General features: G+C 41.9%; 1 protein-coding gene across 1 annotated transcript in view; it reads right to left on the reverse strand.

Annotated features, from left to right (window-relative positions):
* Window positions 1-23,441, reverse strand: part of ndl (serine protease nudel) — a 437,329-nt gene that overhangs the window by 386,368 nt on the left and 27,520 nt on the right. The window contains exon 2 of the mRNA XM_067138020.2: window positions 3,538-3,663. Within this exon, the coding sequence (XP_066994121.2) occupies window positions 3,538-3,640 (103 nt within the window). The 5' untranslated portion in view covers window positions 3,641-3,663. The remainder of the gene's footprint in view (window positions 1-3,537; window positions 3,664-23,441) is intronic.

Consider the following 23,441-nt stretch of genomic DNA (forward strand, 5'->3'; position numbering starts at 1 on the left):
TATCAGTCGTTCACCTAGTCTTTTCTTAAATTATTTTCAAGTTGGACATTTATTGAACTACACTGATGAATTATTCCAATCCCTGATTCCTTTTCCTTCTTCTTCTTCTTCTTCTTTCCTAGTATTTGCCCCATTACACGGGGTCTGCTTTCTCATCACTCTTCCTATAAACAAATATTATGCATAAACTTGACATCAGCGAAAACTTTGTTTTTTATCTTTCGCTAGTGGCTTTACGTCGCACCTTCAAAGATAGGTCTTACGGCAACGATGGGATAGGAAAGGCCTAGGAGATGGAAGGAAGCAGCCGTGGCCTTAATTAAGGTACAGCCCAAGCATTTTCCTGGTGTGGAAATGGGAAACCACGGAAAATCATCTTCAGGGCTGCCGACAGTGGGATTCGAACACACCATCTCCCGGATGCAAGCTCACAGCCGCGTGCCCCTAACCCCACGGCCAACTCGCCCGGTCAGCAAAAACTACTGAATGTACCAGGAGGTGATAACTGTGGGAGAAAAGGATTTGTACTGGGAAGATAAAGGCAAAGTTAGGAATGAAGTTGTTGGATTAAAACCTCGCTGATCACCGAATTCAGTTGTGGCGTCATGTGGGACGAATGTAAGAGGACTGGTTACTTATGAGTCTAATAGACTTAGCAGAGGAAGGGGTAGAGGTAAGGGACGATTGCTAAGCTGAGTGTTTAACGATTTCTTGAGAAGAGGACACAGTGTTACCGGTAGTTAAGATTATGGGGGCGTTTAGTTCATCTGGAGGGGCTTGAAGACTGATTGACAAGAAAGTCAAGAAATACGTATTTAGTGTAGACCCTGCCATATCCGACCTCCGGTTATCCGACCCCTCGGGTTATACGTTCGCCCGCCCGCTGTTTCCAAATATCGTAACGATGATCAAATCGTTACTTCTGTTCTCCAGGCTGATGCGAATGAATACGATACGGACTACTACGTTTTCATTCCGTACTCTGAAGGTCACGGTAACGCCCTCTGCCAGGCCAAAGAGATTTGAAGTGGTGATTAGAGGCGCGTAGAAGGTGAGGAGGTGGCGACCGTAGCCTATCAAAAGGTCTGTCCCGGCATTCGCCTTAGTTCAGGAGAATGGAAAACTACGGAAAACCATTCTCAGAACTGCCGATGGTGGGGACCAGACCCTACGCTTCCCTAATACAGAACTGCAAGGCTAGCAGAACTAGCCGCTCGCGAGCCGAAGCCCTGTTGCTTCATTACCATTACGATATTGGAGATGAAGATAAAGAAGGAAACGGAAAGATTAATCCGTCTGCGGCCAAGAATGCGTTCTTGGTCACGTGAAACAGCATTCAGCGGCAATATCTATGCTGCCGTCCTTAGCGAATTCAGCATACCGTATTAGTACTGTTTGTGCAAAATAATTGTTTTGAAATAATTGACATTTTAGATTTTGAGCTGTTTTATCTCTCTGTCATTACCTTATCAACTTAATTGTGTCTTATTTACAATTTTTTCACGTCGCACCGGCAGGTCTTATGGCGACGTTGAGATGGAAAAGGACTGGAAGTATGTTGGAAGCGGCCGTGGCCTTAACTAAGGAAGGCCTACAGCCCCAGCATTAGCCTGGTGTGAAAACTGGAAACCACGAAAAAACATCTTCAGGGCTGCCGACAGTGGGATTCGAACCCACTATCTCCTGGATGCAAGCTCACAGCTGCGCGCCCCTAACCGCACGGCCAACTCGCCCGGTCACGTTAACTACGTTGGTTAACCTAAGAAAATGCAAGATAAGCCATTTTTGCTTTGTAATTCATCATAAACAGTGATACAGTGATTTTGTACTAGCCTATATCTTGTAGATATGTTAATTTGGCTATGAAAAACCGTTGGAAACTACTCCCCCCTCCCCCCCCAAAAAAAACAATGGGCATTAGGTACACTTATCTCAAAAACTTATTTTGCTGATAGGCCTACGTTGAATTCGCTTAGGACGGCAGTATGAACGTGTTGCGGTTAAAGAAATAGAGGGATAGATATGCAGAATTTAGAATGTGTAATTTGAAATGAAGGAACTTTACAGACCTTTTCAAGTGAATTCATTTCTGTAATTTTTATACGATTTAATATTTTATCAAGAGTATAGTGTAATAACCAACAGGTCGTCCGACTCGTTGGCTGAACGGTCAGCGTACTGGCCTTCGGTTCAGAGGGTCCCGGGTTCGATTCCCGGCCGGGTCGGGGATTTTAACCTTAATTGGTTAATTCCAATGGCACGGGAGATGGGTGTATGTGTTGTCTTCATCATCATTTCATCCTCATCACGACGCGCAGGTCGCCTACGGGAGTCAAATAGAAAGACCTGCACCTGGCGAGCCGAACCCTTCCTGGGATATCCCGGCATTGAAAGCCATACGACATTTCATTTGTCCGGCTCCACAGGGGTCCCGGGTTCGATTCCCGGCAGGGTCGGCAATTTCAGCCATAATTGGTTAATTCCGCTGGCTCGGGGGCTGGGTGTATGTGTCGTCTTCATCATTTCATCCTCATCACGACGCGCAGGTCACCTACGGGTGTCAAATCAAAAGAGCTGCATCTGGCGAGCCGAACCCTTCCTGGGATATCCCGGCACTAAAAGCCATTTCATTTTTTACCAACAGGTCTACTGAATTGCACTATGTTTCGTGTTCCTTTCCTTAACCATGCGAAGTATGTTACTCTGTCCTTATTACACGTACAGCGTTATGTAGAAGGATGCTTTTAGTCACTGTGAAATTATCTCACATTTCTTTCTGAGTTACAGTAAAGGTTTTTATTTGTTCCTCGGATTATCTGACCAATCATATCTCGGTTCGTAAGTGACGGATATGGGAGGTTTACTCTATTTCTGTTCGGGTTTAAAGAAATTTTTTTTTATTGAAACTGATCTTATTTGAAACAAATTCATGAATACAGACTCTCCATTTTGAATGCTTACCATACGAAAGACCAAATTATTTTAAAAAATCATACTTGTAAATAAAAACCAAACGCGTATTATTGATAGAAATACTGCAATGCCAGTTGAATGAAGAGTATCAAAGCCGATTTCAAAAACGATTTAACAATACAGTATTTTTGTACACATGCCTTGCTATATTAAATAATCGAAATTTTATGCTTAGAGTTCGTCATAATTGCAACAATATAGGCCTATATACAAATTATTTTAAAAAATCATACTTGTAAATAGAAACCAAACGCGTATTCTTGATAGAAATACTGCAATGCCAGTTGAATAAAGAGTATCAAAGCAGATTTCAAAAACGATTTAACAATACTTTGTACACATGCCTTGCTATATTGAATAACCGAAATTTTATGCTTAGAGTTCGTCATAATTACAACAATATAGGCCTATATTGTAGAGATTCGAGACAATAGGCCTATACAGTATGTAGTACAAAGTGTGCGTGCTATGCCTATCGGCAATCTTTCGCAACAAGAGTCAGAAATATCAAACTAAGCAATAACTATGGGCTAGAGCAGACTGTGCAACACGGAAGTAACTTACCTTGCAGAGTTCCAGTCCACGAGGATGTTGACCCGGCAGTTTCTTCCGCTGAGCGACCACCATCCAGAGGAATGTCTTCTTCACCTTCGCCGTCGCGCGGCATTGTGCAGTAACCTCACCACTGACCTAGAATAATGGCATACTAAATTTCGTAACGTAACATCACATCACAAAGTGCAAAACGTAATTCCACATAATAAGATGGCAATGAATTATGGTACCTAAGAGAGTAAAAGAAAAAGAAGGCATTCAACGCTCGAAATGAGTGTGTGAATATTAGGACTCTTAAAGTAATATCATAGCGAAGAGGAAGAAAAAGTGTGATCAATTTGTTATGGTAGGCCACTGAGTAGAATGGCGTCATTTCTCGATTCAAGTTCTCTTCTACTCGTCTGTATCAGTACTTCAATTTCAGCTTAAGTTCTACGTAATAAATTGGCGATTAGTACATATCAAATCGACTTCGCATAGGAACATACGTTAGCCACAATAATAGCAAAGCCAAGAAAGTGACAATATAATAAACTTGATAAATTACACAAAATATGTAAGCGTGTTATAGCCTTATTCGTTGAAGTATTTTCATATCCTTAAAATATCAAAGAGAAAATTATTTCAAGATGGAGAAAGAAAGGATACGAGACTTCTAATAAGCTATCTGAAATAAAAACAGGAAATGCGTTAATATACAACCTTAAACAGAGAATGAAGAGCCTCCGTGGCTCAGACGGCAGCGCGTCGGCCTCTCACCGCTGGGTTCCGTGGTTCAAATCCCGGTCACTCCATGTGAGATTTGTGCTGGACAAAGCGGAGGTGGGACAGGTTTTTCTCCGGGTACTCCGATTTTCCCTGTCATCTTTCATTCCAGCAACACTCTCCACTATCATTTCATTTCATCATTAATCACTGCCCCAGAGGAGTGCGACAGGCACAATTCCTATCCTCGCCGCAAGATGGGGGCTTCATTCATTCCACCCCTGAACCGATCATTGACTGGAAAACAGGTTGTATGCTAACATAAAACCTACCAGTTATATTGTATCATTTATAGAAAATATTTGAATCTTCATGACAGCATGAAAATAAGACGGGAAATCAACCCGCAAACCAAGAATAATCATGTACCCGTACACAAGGATGAAATTCCTATGAGGTCAATAAATATTATTATTATTATTATTATTATTATTATTATTATTGTTGTTGTTGGGGATTAGTGAGCAGACGCACTACAACTGATTCTCTTGGAATTTTTATAAATTAATGAGAAAAACATGCTTGATATTATAATATTGTATCATCCCATTATTATTATTATTATTATTATTATTATTATTATTATTGCCATTATTACTACTGATTATTTCCCGAGTTCCTTCTTTTTAACATAGACGTGGTATTTCATAAAACGGAAGATCATTTTTGGGATCTTGTTCATGGCATGTTATACATTAGGTCGCCCTAGGCTTTTTATTTCACGATTGTCTCTTCAAAGAACGAGAATAATGGTAAATGAGAAAACAGCTGTAGCTCAGCTTCTTTCGGGTCATCAGTTTATCAGCTCCCCTGTTGTCTTTTTCTCGGGTTTTACATCCATATCGCATTAAAAGTTTCAGTGGCGTATATTTTGCAATTAGTAGTATTGTTGAGAACAAATTGAGAAAGTGAAAAATGTACTTAAATTCTAAATTGTACTGCATACCAAGCCACGTAATTATTCATGGGTTTTAAACTCTTTCTGGCGTAAAAATATTTCTTTGAAGCGAAGAGGGAAACTTACAATGCTATTTTCTAAAGTTTATCACAGGCGTCTCACCAAGGCGGCTGCGTTTTGAATCCCGGCCAATGAATGCGGGATTTTTGAAAAGAAAAAGCACTTATCTGTGGTTCGGATTCCACGTAAAACTAGAGGTCCCATGGCTATGATCGCGAGCTTCCTCTGGTTTTTTTTCTCAAAAGTTGGGATATAGCAGATTAGTAGAATAGTGGCCAATGTCTTAATTACTACGGGGTAATGTCTTAAATTAACTGCGGACTAATGTAAATCTACCGACGCGAGGTTACCGTCTTTGAGAACTTCAAACAACAAAGACGGGATCTAACCCACCAACTTGATGTCAGAATGCCAGCGCACTACCGTCTGACGTTCTTAGCCTGCCGTAAAATTGTAGTTCCTTTGCTTCGGATGCAGTTATTACGAGCTGTAACAAAGGATAATGCATTTTAAAGGCCAGGTATTCAAATACATCCCCGAGAGCAAGAACAAAGTGGAAGAGAAGACTGTTGGATTATAGTCAACCCAGGGCTTTTCTTCACCTGGAACGATCCGAAGCGCATTCCAGTCTATAAGCACATATTTTAGAAGTACAGTATTTCAAAACTTGGACTGTTTCCATTTAAAATTCAGTTATGGTCACTGACAGCGTAAACCAAGTCTCAATCAATAGGGATATCTCATAGCTTGACCCGATTTTTTTTTTTTCATGTTAGTTCCAATAGGATATGTTGATACAAGTATTTGTGGAATGTAGAATTCGACCATGTCACTGCCATTCAATTCTTGAAAGTAAATTTTTACCTGAAGTCATTGAAAGCCTGAGTTTCTTTGTAACCGTCCGGCTCCATTGCTAAATGGTTAGCGTGCTGGCCTTTGGTCACAGGGGTCCCGGATTCGATTCTCGGCAGAGTCGGGAATTTTAACCATAATCGGTTAATTTCGCTGACCCAGAGGTTGGGTGTATGGGTCGTCTTCATCATCATTTCATCCTCATCACGACGCGCAGGTCGCCTATGGGAGTCAAATCAAAAGATCTGCATCTGGCGAGCCGAGCTTGTCCTCGGACACTCCCAGCACTAAAAGCCATACTCCATTTCATTTTTTCTTTGTAACCTTATATGCTGTTCGAAAACAAACTCCGGAGTATTGTTTAATGTAGTATGGGGTACTACTCCAAAGGATCGCACAAAATATTACATATCTCCACCTCGCACCTTCCCGTTTTCGGAAGTTCGGTCAGTATTTACATCTCTTTGTCAGCAGTACATCTGAGAAGATGGTTTACATGAGATGAAGACTAAGATAGGCAGCGAATACCTTATTGTCGGTATCGGCTTCCCGAGAAACAGACAGTAGCTATAAAATGCAGGCGGTGTCGACATGAGGGTCCGATAGTATATAACCGGTAGTCGTCGTACTGAGCAAGGCAACGCCTGAGTGATGAGCCCAGTTTGGAAGCTATTGTGAAAATTAAGACACTTTTTATATATTTTTCACCTTTGCATTAGTGTTTAGTTTCTATCTCATACAATATAATTTTGTCGAAATTAAAAGAACAAGCTTAGTATATATCTAACTTATTTTCTTGTATATAAATGAAATGGTATAGTTCCAGTAAATCTTTATTTAGAAAGAAGAAGCCCTGTTTATCCTAATAAGTCGTCGGAACGTAGTAAATAATTTACGTAATCCTCCCTTTTATTTTGCCGACATGGTGTTCTTCATATAAAGCTACTCCTTTTCCATAGTGAAAGAACTCGTGCAGCATAATAATAATAATAATAATAATAATAATAATAATAATAATAATAATAATAATAATAATAATAATAATACTGTTCAAAAAACTGTCGAATAATAGCTGCCTCAGATACAATCCTTCCCAACAACCAAATAGAGGCGATGGTTGTAGCAGTGCTCATATGGTATACATTATTTCTATTTAAGTTTTTTCTGCATAAGAACAAATACACCCCTGATTCCACTCATGCAATGGTGCCATCATAACAACTGAGAAGGTGTGATGCATGTACAGTCAATGCCATAAGTATTCACACACCTGTCGACCTGTGCTGACGGCGTGTAGCATTGAGTCACTGCTATACGATACTTGGAACAAAACGTGTACAGAATCTCTAGTATTAAAGAAATAATGTCAAGAAACACAAACAACTATCGTGTCATAAGTATTCGTACACGCACGAAATATTTCTGCAAACAGAGTTGTAAGCCCAGTTGCCATACGGCGGAAACTCGTCCGACAAGCAGTTGTTCAGTCCGAGGTCGACAGCAGATGTGTTGTATGTGCGATCGTAAAGTGGTATCAGTATGAATCGTAAGGGAAAAGAAACCAGTCAAGAGGAGCGCAAGCTTGTTAGACTACAATCAGCGTAGGCCTAAATCTTTACGGGAGATCTCAGCGCTTGTCGGGAAACCCCAATCGACAGTACAGTCTGTATTAGATCGGTATTGTGCTTCTAACTCCGTGCAACACATGTCAAGAAGTGGACATCCAGACAAACTGATTGCGAGAGACAGGCGTAAAATGGTGGGTCTGATTAAGAAAGATCCAACATTAGGTGCTCCGAAGATAGTGACAGAGCTATCAAATCAAGGTATTGCAGTATCTGAAAGCACATTGCGCCGGGCTTTTTAATACGAAAGGTACAGACGTGCACATTAATGGTGTCCCGAAATAAACAATCAACACTGCCCCACTCCAGTACTGAAAAGAAGGGGAGAGAGTGAAGGGGTAGTGTTGAAGGCCAATCAAGTACAAAACATGGGGGTAGGGAGTGAAGGGGTAGTGTCGAAGGCACAATGACTCACCTCCTAGAGCTGGGAACGGTAGGAGCGGAGCGGAGCGGAGCAGTTGTTTTCGCTCGTCCTCCGGAGACCTCCGGTAGTCCTCCGATTGAATTCACAGGCGGAAAATTCAAATGCTTTAATGTGGGCAATGTAGTAACGGTGATCTTAGGAGGAATTACAATTTAAATTTCATTACTAATTCCGCAGATGCATGTGTTCCCCCACGTTTGTCATTCAAATGCTGTAGTCGTTTCAAGATCGCCGCATTATTTGTTACGCTATGAACAACAGATTTTGACATTCAGTTTGCAATAGGTGCAGGTGGATAGAATACTGTAGATTGAATATTGGCACATATTATCCCATTGCAAATGCATTTACAATATTATTAATAGTAAAACAGTTTAAGCAATAAGTATATTCCAGTGCATGTAAACATGTATTATATACGATGCTCTTACATTGTGTTATACGTGTAGCTCATTTCTTACAGAAGAGTACGTCCGGCTCCATGACTAAATGGTTACCGTGCTGGCCTTTGGTCACAGGGGTCCCAGGTTCGATTCCCGGCAGGATCGGGAATTTTAATTTTAATTGGTTAATTTCGCTGGTACTGGACATGGGTGTATGTGTCGTCTTCATAATCATTTCATCCTCGTCACGACGCGCAGGTCGCCTAAGGGTATCAAATCGAAAGACCTGCATCTGGTGAGCCGAACTTGTCCTCGGACACTCCCGGCACTAAAAGTCATATGCCATTTCATTTTTTAATGACGAACTGATTGGTATTGGTTATATGCTGTACCGGGCTGAGTAGTTCAGACGGTAGAGCTGTGGCCTTCTGAGCTAAAGTCTGCGGTTTCAGTTCCGACTTTGCTCGGCGGTACTTGAAGATGCTGACATACGAGAGTCGCATGTCGGCAGGTGTACCGGCACAAGAAAGAACTCCTGTGGGACAAAATACCGGCACCTTAACGTGGCAGAAAACCACAGAAGTGGTTATGGGAGTACAATAATAATAATAATAATAATAATAATAATAATAATAATAATAATAATCTTTCTATCAATTTACCCTCCAGGGTTGGGTGTTCCCTTGTTCGCAGAGAGGATCCCACCTATACTGCCTCAAGGACAGTGTCCTGGAGCGTGAGACTTTCGGTCGGGGAAACTTTTTTGTTTTGTTTTACGTCGCACCGACACAGATAGGTCTTATGGCGACGATGGGATAGGGGAGGTCTGGGAGTGGGAAGGAAGCGCCCGTGGCCTTAACTAAGGTACATCCCCAGCATATGCCTGGTGTGAAAGTGGGAAAGCACGGAAAACCAACTTCAGGGCTGCCGACAGTGGAATTCGAACCCACTATCTCCCGGTTGAAAGTGGGTTCGGACCCCACTGTCAGCAGCCCTGAAGATGGTTTTACGTCGTTTTTCATTTTCACGTCTAGAAATTGCCCTCCTTAGTCGTTCCTATCACATCGTCGCCATAAGACGGCATGGCGTAAAGCAAATTGTTACAAAAGTAATCGACAAATGAAACACGAACGATAAATGAGAATGTATATATTTCATATATTCGCCTTCGTCATACGTATAAAGCAGTATTTACTATGTCGCTACCACATCCGTTGCGCACCACGGATGGAACGGCAAGGGAGCACACATTCAATACTGTTCCTCCGTCCTCCGCTCGCCGACCGAACCACCGATTGGTTTCCAAGCAACAGTTTACTACCAAAGAATACCGGAGGGAGCGATGCACTCGCACTACCGATTGCAATCATAGGAGCAACTGTTCCGTTCCCTGCTCTACGTCCAATGACGAACTGATGCAATCTCAAATGAAACTGTGGAACATGACATACCTAAGACGAAGACAGACTGCCTAGAGCTGAGAACGGTAGGAGCGGAGCGGAGCAATTGTTTTCGCTCTTCCTCTGGAGACCTCCGATAGCCCTCCGATTGAATTCACTGGCGGAAAATTCAAATACTTTAATGTGGGCAATGTAGTAATGGTGATCTTGGGTGGAATTACAATTTAGGCTTCAGTATCAATTCCACAGATGCATGTGTCTTTCTACGCTTGTCATTCAAATGCTGCAGTCGTTTCAAGATTGCCTCATTATTTTGTTACGCTGTGAATAACAGATTTTGATCTGTTGAAATTCAGTTTGCTTCCGCCTCTGTGGTGTAGTGGTTAGTGTGATTAGCTGCCACCCCCGGAGGCCCGGGTTCGATTCCCGGCTCTGCCACGAAATGTGAAAAGTGGTACGAGGGCTGGAACGGGGTCCGCTCAGCCTCGGGAGGTCAACTGAGTAGAGGTGGGTTCGATTCCCACCTCAGCCATCCTGGACGTGGTTTTCCGTGGTTTCCTAGTTCGCCTCCAGGCAAATGCCAGGATGATACTTAAGTTAAGGCCACGGCCGCTTCCTTGTCTATCCCTTCCGATATTCCCATCCCCCCGTAAGGCCCCTGTTCAGCATAGCAGGTGAGGCCGACTGGCGAGGTACTGGTCATCCTCCCCAGTTGTATCCTCCGACCCAGAGTCTAAAGTTCTAGGACACTGCCCTTGAGGCGGTAGAGGTGGGTTCCCTCGATGAGTCCGAGGGAAAAACCAACCCTGGAGGGTAAGCAGATTAAGAAAGAAAGCTCATTTATTACTGAAGAGAATGAAGTGATTGGAATTGTTTATATGCTGTACCCGGCTGAGTAGTTCAGACGATAGAGCGCTGGCTAGTGGCTGGGACGGAGCGGTGCAGTTGTGACATCGTCCGGTTGTACCGAGTAAACTTTTTTTTTTTTTTGCTAGGGGCTTTACGTCGCACCGACACAGATAGGTCTTATAGCGACGATGGGATAAGAAAGGCCTAGGAGTTGGAAGGAAGCGGCCGTGGCCTTAATTAAGGTACAGCCCCAGCATTTGCCTGGTGTGAAAATGGGAAACCACGGAAAACCATCTTCAGGGCTGCCGATAGTGGGATTCGAACCTACTATCTCCCGGATGCAAGCTCACAGCGGCGCGCACGGCCAACTCGCCCGGTACCGAGTAAACTACCGAGTGAATGTACTGTAGCGGCATGACAACGTAAAGGTATTTCACCCGTATATTCAATGTCGTCCGCCTCTGTGGTGTAGTGGTTAGCGTGATTAGCTGCCGTGATTAGCTGCCACCCCCGGAGGCCCGGGTTCGATTCCCGGCTCTGCCACGAAATTTGAAAAGTGGTACGAGGGCTGGAACGGGGTCCACTCAGCCTCGGGAGGTCAACTGAGTAGAGGTGGGTTCGATTCCCACCTCAGCCATCCTGGAAGTGGTTTTCCGTGGTTTCCCACTTCTCCTCCAGGCGAATGCCGGGATGGTACCTAACTTAAGGCCACGGCCGCTTCCTTCCCTCTTCCTTGCTTATCCCTTCCAATCTTCCCATCCCTCCACAAGGCCCCTGTTCAGCATAGCAGATGAGGCCGCCTGGGCGAGGTACTGGTCATACTCCCCAGTTGTATCCCCCGACCAAGAGTCTGAAGCTCCAGGACACTGCCCTTGAGGCGGTAGAGGTGGGATCCCTCGCTAAGTCCTGATGATGATGATGATATTCAATGCCCTTTTCTCACAACATAACTGTTTCGCTTAATGTTGTTTTCTTCTGCTGAAGCCGACTACCACCCGTCGCGTAAATGCGGCCGCAAAATGTGCATTTTGCTGATGTTTATCATCGGTCATTTCAAAGAAATGCCACACATCAGACGGCCTTCGTGGTATTTGTGGTACAAATTTCTGTACAAATTTATTAAATGCCTTTAAATATTCTAAAACATGAATACCACCTAAAAATGGGATTAAATATCAAACCAATACCACACTTATTTTCTAATATACTTTGCATTACCTACACAACACAACAAGCAGAGGAAATATAGACGCAAATTTAATACGCACAGACTGAATACAGGTACAATACATGACGTTGGGATCACGGACTACCTTCCAACTATGTACACATTTATTAGTCCATCAGGACAACATAATGTGCAAGTAGTACGGCGTACTACTAAGGCGTTCTCGAGAAAATCGCAAGATAACTTTTCGCGTCGAATATGTACCGGTGCTTTGGGTTCACGAACACGAAACGGCGGTGGTCGAGTGGTTAGCGTTCAAGCTCCGAAAGCGCTGGTTCACTGGATCGAGTCCCGCTTCTCGCGTTGTTTTTCAACACTGGTTATTTTCTTCAAAATGCTATTTGTTCGGGGCGTCGACCCATGTGGATCTTTTGTCCCTACAGGCACCATATTGTATGAACCTGCGTGTAATTGGAATGGCGGTAGTGTGGAATGTTGTGTGTGAAGAAAGGAAGATTAAGGACGTCACAAATACCCAGTCCCCAGGACTGGGATAGTATTCATTACAATTTAAAAAACCCCGGCCCGGCTGGGAATCGAACCCGGGGCCGCCGGGCAACAGGCGGGTGCGTTGGCCCCAACACCGCGGAGACGTACGAGAGCAGTTACAGTCTATCTATATTACACTTCAAAGGTAATATAATGAAAAAGGTCTATTCTCTTTGCATGGACTTTTATCGGAAATATATATATTATTAAACGTTAACGATAAATGCGAATATATATATTTCATATATTCGCCTTCTTCATACTTATAAAGCAGTATTTACTACGTCGCTACCACATCCGTTGTGCTCCACTACTGGAAGTGCAAGCGAGCACACATTCGGTACTGTTGCTCCGTCCTCCGCTCGCCCTCCGAAACCACCGATTGGTTTCCAAGCAACAGTTGACTACCGGAGAATACCAGAGGGAGCGCTGCACTCGCACTACCGATTGCAATCCTAGGAGCAACAGCTCCGTTCCCAGCTCTATCACCTTCTCGCTTAACGCATTGCTGCATGGACTGCATGCAGACAGCCCGCTACAAGACTTCGTTGTGATCGAAATGGGCACAGTGGCGGATGTATTGAAGTACAGCATTAGGTTACCTACTCGTCCGGCCCCGCGGTGTACGGGGCAACGCGTCCGGCCGGGTCAGGGGGTTTTAATTGTAAATGATTAATATCCCTGGCCTGGGGACTGCGTATTTGTGTCATCTTTAACGTTCCTCACATTCAACACTCAACACTTCCGCAATTCCAATTGCATGCAGGTTCATATATTGTGCAAGTAGGGGCAAATGAATTCTATAGGTCGACGCCCCGAACAAATAGCATTTTAACATAAAAAATTAAAAAAATTAATTACAGTGTTACAATATTAAGAGGAAAAGGAGGTTTTTAACCGAAAAGTATTTTATACTAGTTAGGAATATTTTGTGGCTGCGTTATATTGGGTATACCAATCCTTCTTCACCTCGTTCTTGCCATATTTCTATCCATCTCCAAACTGTCTTAAGACTGCATGGTATCGCTTGTGCTATTGCTTGGGGGATCATGTGAGCCTCCCACATGCCAATAATACGGCCTCGATTCACCTGTGATAGGATAGGAGCCATCTTATTACAATGTTACAGTATAACGCCGGAATACACACACTGTGTATTCAGCACTACCTGTTCACTCCCGTCCCCTCCTTTTCAGTACTGGAGTGGCCTTCAACACTATCCCTTTACTCTCTCCCCTCCTTTTCAGTACTGGAGTGGGGCAGTGTTGATTGTTTATGTCGCGACACCATTAATGTGCGTGCGTGTACAATGATCGAGTTGCTCGCAAGAAGTTTTATGTTTCTGGAGCGAATCGGAAGAAACGCCTTGCTTTCGCAAAACAATACGTCCACGCACCACCCGTGTTTTGGAATAAAGTTATTTTCTTATTGGGGTCAGATGGACTACACATGGTATGGCGGAGAAGAGTGAGCTAGCGCCCAAAATCCTGTGTCCCACAGTGAAACACGGTAGTTGAAATGTGTTGGTCTGGGGATGCATGAGTGCTGCCGGAGTAGGGAAGCTTCATATTATAGACGGTATAATAGATCACAAAATGTATATTAACATTTTGAAAAAATCTGGCTGCCAGTGCCGTACAAATGAACCTCCAAAACGACTACGTGTTCCAACAATCAATCAATCAATCAATCAATCAATCAATCAATCAATCAATCAATCAATCAATCAATACTGATCTGCATTTAGGGCAGTCGCCCAGGTGGCAGATTCCCTATCTGTTGCTTTCCTAGCCTTTTCCGAAATGATTTCAAAGAAATTGGAAATTTATTGAACATCTCCCTTGGTAAGTTATTCCAATCCCTAACTCCCCTTCCTATAAATGAATATTTGCCCGAGTTTGACCTCTTGAATTCCAACTTTATCTTCATATTGTGATCTTTCCTACTTTTATAGACGCCATTCAAACCTATTCGTCTACTAATGTCATTCCACGCCATCTCTCCGCTGACAGCTCGGAACATACCACTTAGTCGAGCAGCTCTTCTTCTTTCTCTCAATTCTTCCCAACCCAAATTTTGCAACATTTTTGTAACGCTACTCTTTTGTCGGAAATCTCCCAGAACAAATAGAGCTGCTTTTCTTTGGATTTTTTCCAGTTCTTGAATCAGGTAATCCTGGTGAGGGTCCCATACACTGGAACCATACTCTAGTTGGGGTCTTACCAGAGACTTATATGCACTCTCCTTTACATCCTTACTACAACCCCTAAACACCCTCATAACCATGTGCAGAGATCGGTACCCTTTATTTACAATCCCATTTATGTGATTACCCCAGTGAAGATCTTTCCTTATATTAACACCTAGATACTTACAATGATCCCCAAAAGGAACTTTCACCCATCAACGCAGTAATTAAAACTGAGAGGACTTTTCTATTTGTGAAACTCACAACCTGACTTTTAGCCCCGTTTATCAACATACCATTGCCTGCTGTCCATCTCACAATATTTTCGAGGTCATGTTGCAGTTGCTCACAATCTTGTAACTTATTTATCACTCTATAGAGAATAACATCATCCGCAAAAAGCCTTACCTCCGATTCCACTCCTTTACTCATATCATTTATATATATAAGAAAACATAAAGGTCCGATAACACTGCCCTGAGGAACTCCCCTCTCAACTATTACAGGGTCAGACAAAGCTTCACCTACTCTAACTCTCTGAGATCTATTTTCTAGAAATATAGCAACCCATTCAGTCACTCTTTTGTCTAGTCCAATATTGCCCTCATTTTTGCCGGTAGTCTCCCATGATCCACCCTATCAAATGCTTTAGACATGTCAATCGCGATACAGTCCATTTGACCTCCAGAATCCAAGATATCTGCTATATCTTGCTGGAATCCTACAAGTTGAGCTTCAGTGGAATAACCTTTCCTAAAACCGAATTGCCTTCTATCGAACCAGTTATTAATTTCACAAACATGTCTAATATAATCAGAAAGAATGCCTTCCCAAAGCTTACATACAATGCATGTCAAACTTACTGGCCTGTAATTTTCAAGAAATGGTTGCAAGCATACCGCCCAAAATACAAGACTGTGGCTGTTGTCTAATGTTCCAAAACAACTTCATCTCCCTCCTCAATCCCAGGATATTAATCCAATCGAGCAGTTATGAAGCATCTTGGAGACCAGGATACGGAAAATGCAACTTACGAGCAAGACTACCATGGTAACGGCTTTGCAGGAAGAATGGGCATCTATTTCCAATGAGGTAACGAAAAAACTCGTCGAATCAATGTCACGGCATCTTCAAGCTGCCATTAAAGCGAAGGGAAACCCAACAAGGAATTGAAAACCTGGAGAGAGACTGCATTCATTTCGTTAACAAACATAGTACGTGTACGATTACTTTTGACACGATACCTTTTTGTGTTTCTTGACATTATTTTATACTGGAGATTGTGTAAATGTTTTGCTCAAATCTTAAATGTACAAAAATAAAGGAATATATTATTTTGTAATACCATCATTCCTATTACTCTAGCTCCAACAAGTATCCTATAGCGGCTGACTCAATGCTACACACCGTTCGTCAGCACAGGTTTACGAATACTTATGGTGGTATCTGCAGTCGATTCTATTGCAGAGATTTTAGCGCTGCGTTTATGAATGTTTTGGTTTCCACTTTCTTCGTTGTTGTTACACTAAATAATGATTCTCTAGCTTCGCCATCATAACATACAGCAATCGCGATGTTCATTCGATTATTCTTGTCTCGTGTCCCATCTTCCATAAGAGTGAACCAGGGAACATCAGCACTCCTTATATCACTTTATGTACATCCACGAAATTCAATTCTCAATGCTTGTATCTCATTCTGAATTTCAAGAGAAGTAAAACTACGATGTTTTAAATATGAACAGCACATTATGTATGGGTTTTATCTTTCTTTTTCATTGTAAGTTTATATTCAAAACGTTTGGTGACCTTTTAGTTGCTTCCTCAATAATTCCCTCATAGAAGCAAGTTCACTATTTTTTTGCTAGGGGTTTTACGTCACACCGACACAGATAGGTCTTATGGCGACGATGGGATAGGAAAGGCCTAGGAGTTGGAAGGAAACGGCCGTGGCCTTAATTAAGGTGCAGCCCCAGCATTTTCCTGGTGTGAAAATGGGAAACCACAGAAAACCATCTTCAGGGCTGCCGATAGTGGGATTTGAACCTACTATCTCCCGGATGCAAGCTCACAGCCGCGCGCCTCTACGCGCACAGCCAACTCACCCGGTACAAGTTCACTATCAAAAACTAAATGACTTTAATAAGTAATTTCGAAGTTTTTCAACAGCAGTATCATTTACCATACTCGAAACAGATGAAAATGAAAACCTACAACCTGTTTTCCGGTCATTGACCGGGTCAGGGATATATAGGCCATTATTACAATGGGGTTGCCACTCTCAAAGTGATTTATTAATGACTGATAGATGCTATGACATGAGAATGGAGAGTGTTGCTGGGATGAAAGATGACAGGAAAAACCGGAGTACCCGGAGAAAAACCTGTCCCGCCCCCGCTTTGTCCAGCACAAATCTCACATGGAGCGACTGGGATTTGAACCACGGTATCCAGCGGTGAGAGGCCGACGCGTTGCCGTCTGAGCGACGGAGGCAGTCACTTGAAACAGATAAACGTGAGAAATATGTTGTTTTCTTGTTTTCTTTCATTCCATCTCATCATTGGCTGCACATGACTTTCCGATTGTTCATGCTTCGGAAATCCCCGAATAATATCCAATGTATTCCAGTTCCTAAATCCAGTTTCTGTATAGGCCGTCTCTTTTGTCTCATTCGGATTAAACCGCATACCAGCATAACAGAATTAGCATCTTTCGAAACACAGTACTGCAACGACTTAAAATGCCTATACCGTGCTGCACGGAACGATATTGTTCGGGATATTCTGTTAAGATAATTTGTTTCATCGGATCGGTTTTCGTGCTTGAATCTAAATCCTGAGATGTATTGAGAGTAATTCGTTTCATTGGTCCACTCAATTTGGTTAAATTTGGTTAGGACAGAGTCTGTGGTTGCTAAACGATTTGAATTAGTAAGGCTGCTATTTGTTTTTTATTTATCTTTCTCTCTTTTTTTTTGTTAAGTGTTTCTTTCTAATATAGTAGAATATAGTAGAAGAGCGAGACTGGAAGTAGGAGTTAGTCTTGAGTCAGTCTTGAGACGATCGCGAGTGATTATTCTTTGGCCGGTGAGTGAGTATATAAAGGTAGAATTTTGGAACCTATACATAGAAGTATGTCTCGTACATACTGAAAACAAAGTCAAATACAGAGTGAGACAGAGAAAATGTAAAACATACACAAGTATATAACAAGGAAATATTATGCGATTTCTTCCATGTCAGTCTATTTTTCATTGATTTCGATTGGCACACAAAATATAAACACATAACACATCGTACTGAGAGAGAAAAGTCTTCAGTTCATCTTGACGTACGATACGAAAAACACTATGGTGGAAGCTAGTGAAACAATGAGGACGCGAAAAACACAGAATGATGGAAAATGGACACTGATAGAGAAGACACTGGTGGTGTCATAAAGCACTCACAGATATTGGAGGCCGGTACCACTGCCGCGAGGAGCATCATAATATCCAGTAAAAGAAAAAAAAATAGAATAAAAAGGCAGTGGGACAGAGGGGGAAGTTACGTGATAGGGGTGGGGAAAAGGTAAGAGATAGCAGGTGGGGAAAGAATAAAGAGGTTGGAAGTCAGCAGAAGGTATGTCAAAGGGGAGATGGTATGTAATACGCATAGCATGTCTGTCAAGGTGAAGCAAGGTCACGTATTGTTGTCTGTCAGCTGTGAGCCAGGTCAATGAACTGTATGTTACGACAGGTCGGATAAAAGATTTATAAACTGAGGATTTGGGAAGGACGGAGGCCCCACGTTTTACCAGTAAGAATACGTAGGGCTCAGAAGCGTTGAAGGGCATGTTTGTAGACTTGTGTTAAATGATGTTTCCAATGAAGGTTGTTCTGGAATTGAATACCAAGGTAGATTAGGGTATTAGTTTCTGTTAGTGGAGTATTATACAACGTTAAAAGAACTCGGTGACGGGGTCTAGAGAGACGGGATTTTTTCCGGAACACAATAAATTGGGTCTTGGTGGGATTAACAGCAATATGCCAGGCGTCGAACCAGGATTCAAGGAGGGAGAGGTAGGTCTGTAAATAACGGGTAAGAGTAACAGTAGTAGGTGTAAGTGCAAGGATAGCCAGATCATCGGATATTGATAGAGTCTTAAAGGGGGGTCGGGATGTGGGATATCATAAGTATATAAAATATATAAAAGTGTGAAGTGTGAAATGAAATGGCGTATGGCTTTTAGTGCTGGGAGTGTCCGAGGACAAGTTCAGCTCGCCAAATGCAGGTGGTTTGATTTGACTCCCATAGGCGACCTTCGCGTCGTGATGAGGATGAAGTGATGATGAAGACGTCACATACACCCAGCCCTTGTGTCAGCGAAATTAACCAATTATGGTTAATATTCCCGACCCTGCCGGGAATCGAACCCGGGACCGCTGTGACCAAAGCCCATGGAGCCAGACGATGCACGTGTAATGGACTAGTATAACTTGGAAACAATTCTCTAAACCCTAATAGTAGAAATATCGAGCTCGATTAGTAGGTGCAGTTGTTATTATTACTGTTATTAATGTTATGACTTGTGAGGTGTGGTTATGAAGTCGTTTACGTCTATTGGCATTATTATTATTATTATTATTATTATTATTATTATTATTATTATTATTATTATTATTATTTACAGATATGAAAATTGGTGAATATTGAATTTTCACTACCGCATTGTACATTCAGTACGTAACACGACCTACTAGGTTGAAAGTCGATTTCGATGAAAACTGGTATTTGGAATCTCCTTTAAAAAGTAAAACAACGCAATTGTTTTCAGAAGATTCACTTAAGGGGAAAGTGGGGGGGGGGGGTGAAAAGAAATGAGTTGTATTCTTTATATGAGGATACCTATATCTCAGAAACTGAAGATGTTAGAGGCGTTAAAATTTGCACTCGGAATCTCGTTCAAAAATAAATGAACACACTTTTTCTTGGAAAATGCACTTAAGGGGGTGAAATAATAACAAAGCGGGTGAAATTTTAAATGAGTGTCATCATCTTCTATCGCTTTTCCCACACCTGTGGGGTCGCGGGTGCGAACTGCCTCTCACATGTAGATTTGACCCTGTTTTACCGCTGGATGCCCTTCCTGACGTCAATCCTTTGTGTAGGGATGTAGTTACTATTGCGTGTTCCTGTTATGGTTGGTAATGTGGTGTGCTGAGTGAATATGAAGAGGAGAGTGTTGGGAAAACACAAACAACCTGTCCTCGAGCCAAAAGAATTAATCACACGCGATTAAAATCCCCGACTCAGCCCGGAATCGAACACGGAACCCTGTGAACCAAAGGCTCAACGCTGACCACTCAGCCAAGGAGTGGAGGAGTATATCTACAGTACATCTCATAAACTTAATATGGTACAGATGTGAAAATTGGTATTTGGAATCTCCTTCAGAAAAAAGAAACCCTTTATTTTTTTCGACTTAAAAGAGGACTGTTTCTCACATGTAGAATTCCATGTCGCGTGTTTCAGATTTAGCTCTGCCAGTAGCCTGGTCATCTTAGCCCCGAAAGGCAATGCCACAAACATTGGTTTACAAAGAGGTTCTGGGGGTAAATGAAATGCAATTTTTCGGTGAGTTTTTATACTTGAGGGATTTTCAGATAATGTCTTAGTGTAATGCCGAGGAACAATTACTTTTTTCAACTTACTAAATCCTTGCGAGCGAAGCCGTGGGTAGCCTAACAGCTAGTATAATAATAAAGTAAATCAATCAAACATGTAAACTAAAACACACATCATTGGCTGATCTACAGTAACTGTTCGAATCTGTCCCCATTAGCAGCAATACAAATGTCATGGCGTCAAGTCAATTCCGTCTGAACGTTCAGCAGCATTTCATAAACTGAAACAACGCCAGCATGAATGCGCCCTGTTAGCTCAAAAACATGCTCCCTGGTTGGTTGTTTCCATACACAACGGACTTAAGATAACCTCACAGGAAAAGGTCAAGAGGATTTAAACCAATAAACCTGACAGGAAATCGTACGGAACCGTTATGACGGCCAATACAACTGTCTGGCCGTGTTGCGTTCAAATAATGCTGCACAGCCGTGACCTGCAACAGAGCGAGCGCAACATATCGCACTCCCTCTATAAACGCAGTAAAAGGCGGATCGTGATTACCGCTAGAGTTACCGAATGTTTCCGATGAATAACGAAGTAACGTACATAAAGAGCGCTCGGATTATAGGAGAACGATCGGTGTTGGTTCAATGCTGCTCTCGTAGTGTAGCTCTAAGTCTAAATAGTAGGCCTGTACTAATTAAGCGTTAAGGTGAATTTTGATGATGGTACAATACTGTCGTCCTCGCGTAGAAGCTCAGACATTGTTCCTGTTGATGTGAGAATACAAAACACAATGTCAAAATTATGTCCCGATAATAAGATTAAATCATGAGAGTTTATAATAGCAGGCAAAAACAAGAAAACAGTAGGTACAAACTCTGCTTTGAGAAATTCGGAAAATTAGGGGATAATAATATTTTAAAATACATGGGATTTGTCTAGTGCCTCTCATATAAAACAATGACATTTTTTAAGAAGACACCTTGACTCTCCGTTCTTGCAAGGCACTGCTATTCTCAATCAAGCTTTATTTATATAAATAAGTTGTAGGCGTCCGCTGTCTGTAATTTCGTTTGTTTTGCCAATTTTTCAGATATTTCTTTGTTTTAGGTAAACTCAAGACCGAATCGGTGGTTTTTATTTTTCGTGTCTGTTTGTCACGGCGAAACGGCTGGATAGATCTCGACCAAACGTCATATTTAGAGCATACTCATCCAGGGGAAGGTTTTGATTTGCAAATGATTTGAAAATCTTTGAACAGACGGGGGTTTATAGGAAAACCAGAACAGTTTTCTCCATTTTCTCTTATACTATTGGTTTCCTGTAAAATCCGTGGACTGTATGTGAAACCTCTCTTCATTATAAACAACTTTTGTTATGTTCATAATTTAGCTTACTCTTCAAATGACGGAGAAAATGACTATTCTCTGCGGGTATCATGCTCTGCATTGAGTGACCGACAGACCAACAACGAACCTACAGATTACCATGGCAACGTGTCTGGCTGCCAGCAGGAAAATATCGTATTGCCATTTTCGTCATCTTTCCTGTAAACTCATGGTTGTTTCTTGGGTAGAAAGCAAGGGATACGTCAATCAGCCATTCTGTGGGATATTGGCGGGATATCGTTGGAGCTTATAACCGTCCTCGAATAGCTTAAGTAATAACACCATTAGTCATCTTATCTGTTTACCTAACCCCTGCTCCTAAATTTCTCCTATATTACGGCTTTCTTATATCCGTAACTCATACCATCATAATTTATCGAGGGACATTCGATTTTCCAGTATATCCACTTGGTATTTACATATTTGTCCTATCCGGCTGTCCTCAGTTATAATCCTATTTTCTATTAATTTCAACTTTCTTAACTGCATTACTTTCTTCCTTAATTACTCCGTATGTATGCGAATGCTAATCCCGAAATCTGGACACTCTTTTCTCTGAGGAAAAATTCCAAGCTATACAAACGTATAACCTTTGGCCCCGGAAAATATCAAAATATAAATGCAATTTCATTGACGGTGCAGACCTTTGTTTCGGGATAATTGGTGGCTAAACGGTAAGTCGTATCACAAAACAGAAAGCATAATTGCCGTTCTATTTGGAAAGATCAACAACTTTGGTCCTCGAAAAAGGGTCTGTCTTTATAATGAAAACTATTCCCCTCTATTGTGAATGACAGTTGCCAAGTGAGCCTACCGTTATAGTAGAAACTCCCGAACTCGACTGTGATTGGCAGTGGGAAATGTCGCCTGCCATTATCCTCAAAACTTCCCCAATGCCTACCTTACATCGGAAACAACGTATCCGTCCTTCCTGTTTTGTTTCTAGGATAGCGTTATGAGGCATGCAATTTAATATAATCTTACTCACTGCCTTTACAGTAATTTACGGAGAAATCCGTATAAAATGTAGAATACCGTAGCGAAGCACGGGTACATTTGCTGGTTACAAATAAAGTTCATATAACGCCTCGGGTGAAATACATTTTTCGAGATGCTTGTGTTCAGGTAACTATTGTGGATATAATTTAATATATTCAACAGGCAACATTTCACAAACTTAATTAAGAAAGCTACCGACTTTAAATCAAATATGGTAATGTTGAAGCTGATAATTAAATAAATTAATGCAGAAATAAATAAATAAATACAATAACAATATTTTTCCGTCAGGTGTTACCGTTAACTTTTACTGCATGTACTCGCACATATACGAAACAACACTGTTTCAGAAGAGACCGTATTTGAGGAGTGTCTATTCAAAAAGTGCTATTTCCATTTCCAAAATGACGGAGAAAATGACTATTCTCTGCGGGTATCATGCTCTGCATTGAGTGACCGACAGACCAACAACGAACCTACAGTAGTTGAATATTGTGGATTGCCATGAACAATCCTGATCAGAAAGATGTAATTCCTTAAAGTTGTACCAAACCCGATAATGGGTACGTTTCATCTGCCTTTGATTTTACGCTTCTTGCGCTTCTCCCACAACTTTAAGGTGGAAATTGTACACACTCCTCATATGTGGTACAGCTCACATGTATCACAGAGTCTGAAAGCGAAGACCTGGCGATGCCGAACGAGCGAAGGCCACATCCGAACGCGAGCGATTACACGCGAAGAAAGTTCGAAAAAA

Source organism: Anabrus simplex, chromosome 1 (genome assembly GCF_040414725.1).
Source record: "Anabrus simplex isolate iqAnaSimp1 chromosome 1, ASM4041472v1, whole genome shotgun sequence".
In the NCBI taxonomy this organism is placed as follows: Eukaryota; Metazoa; Arthropoda; class Insecta; order Orthoptera; family Tettigoniidae; genus Anabrus; species Anabrus simplex.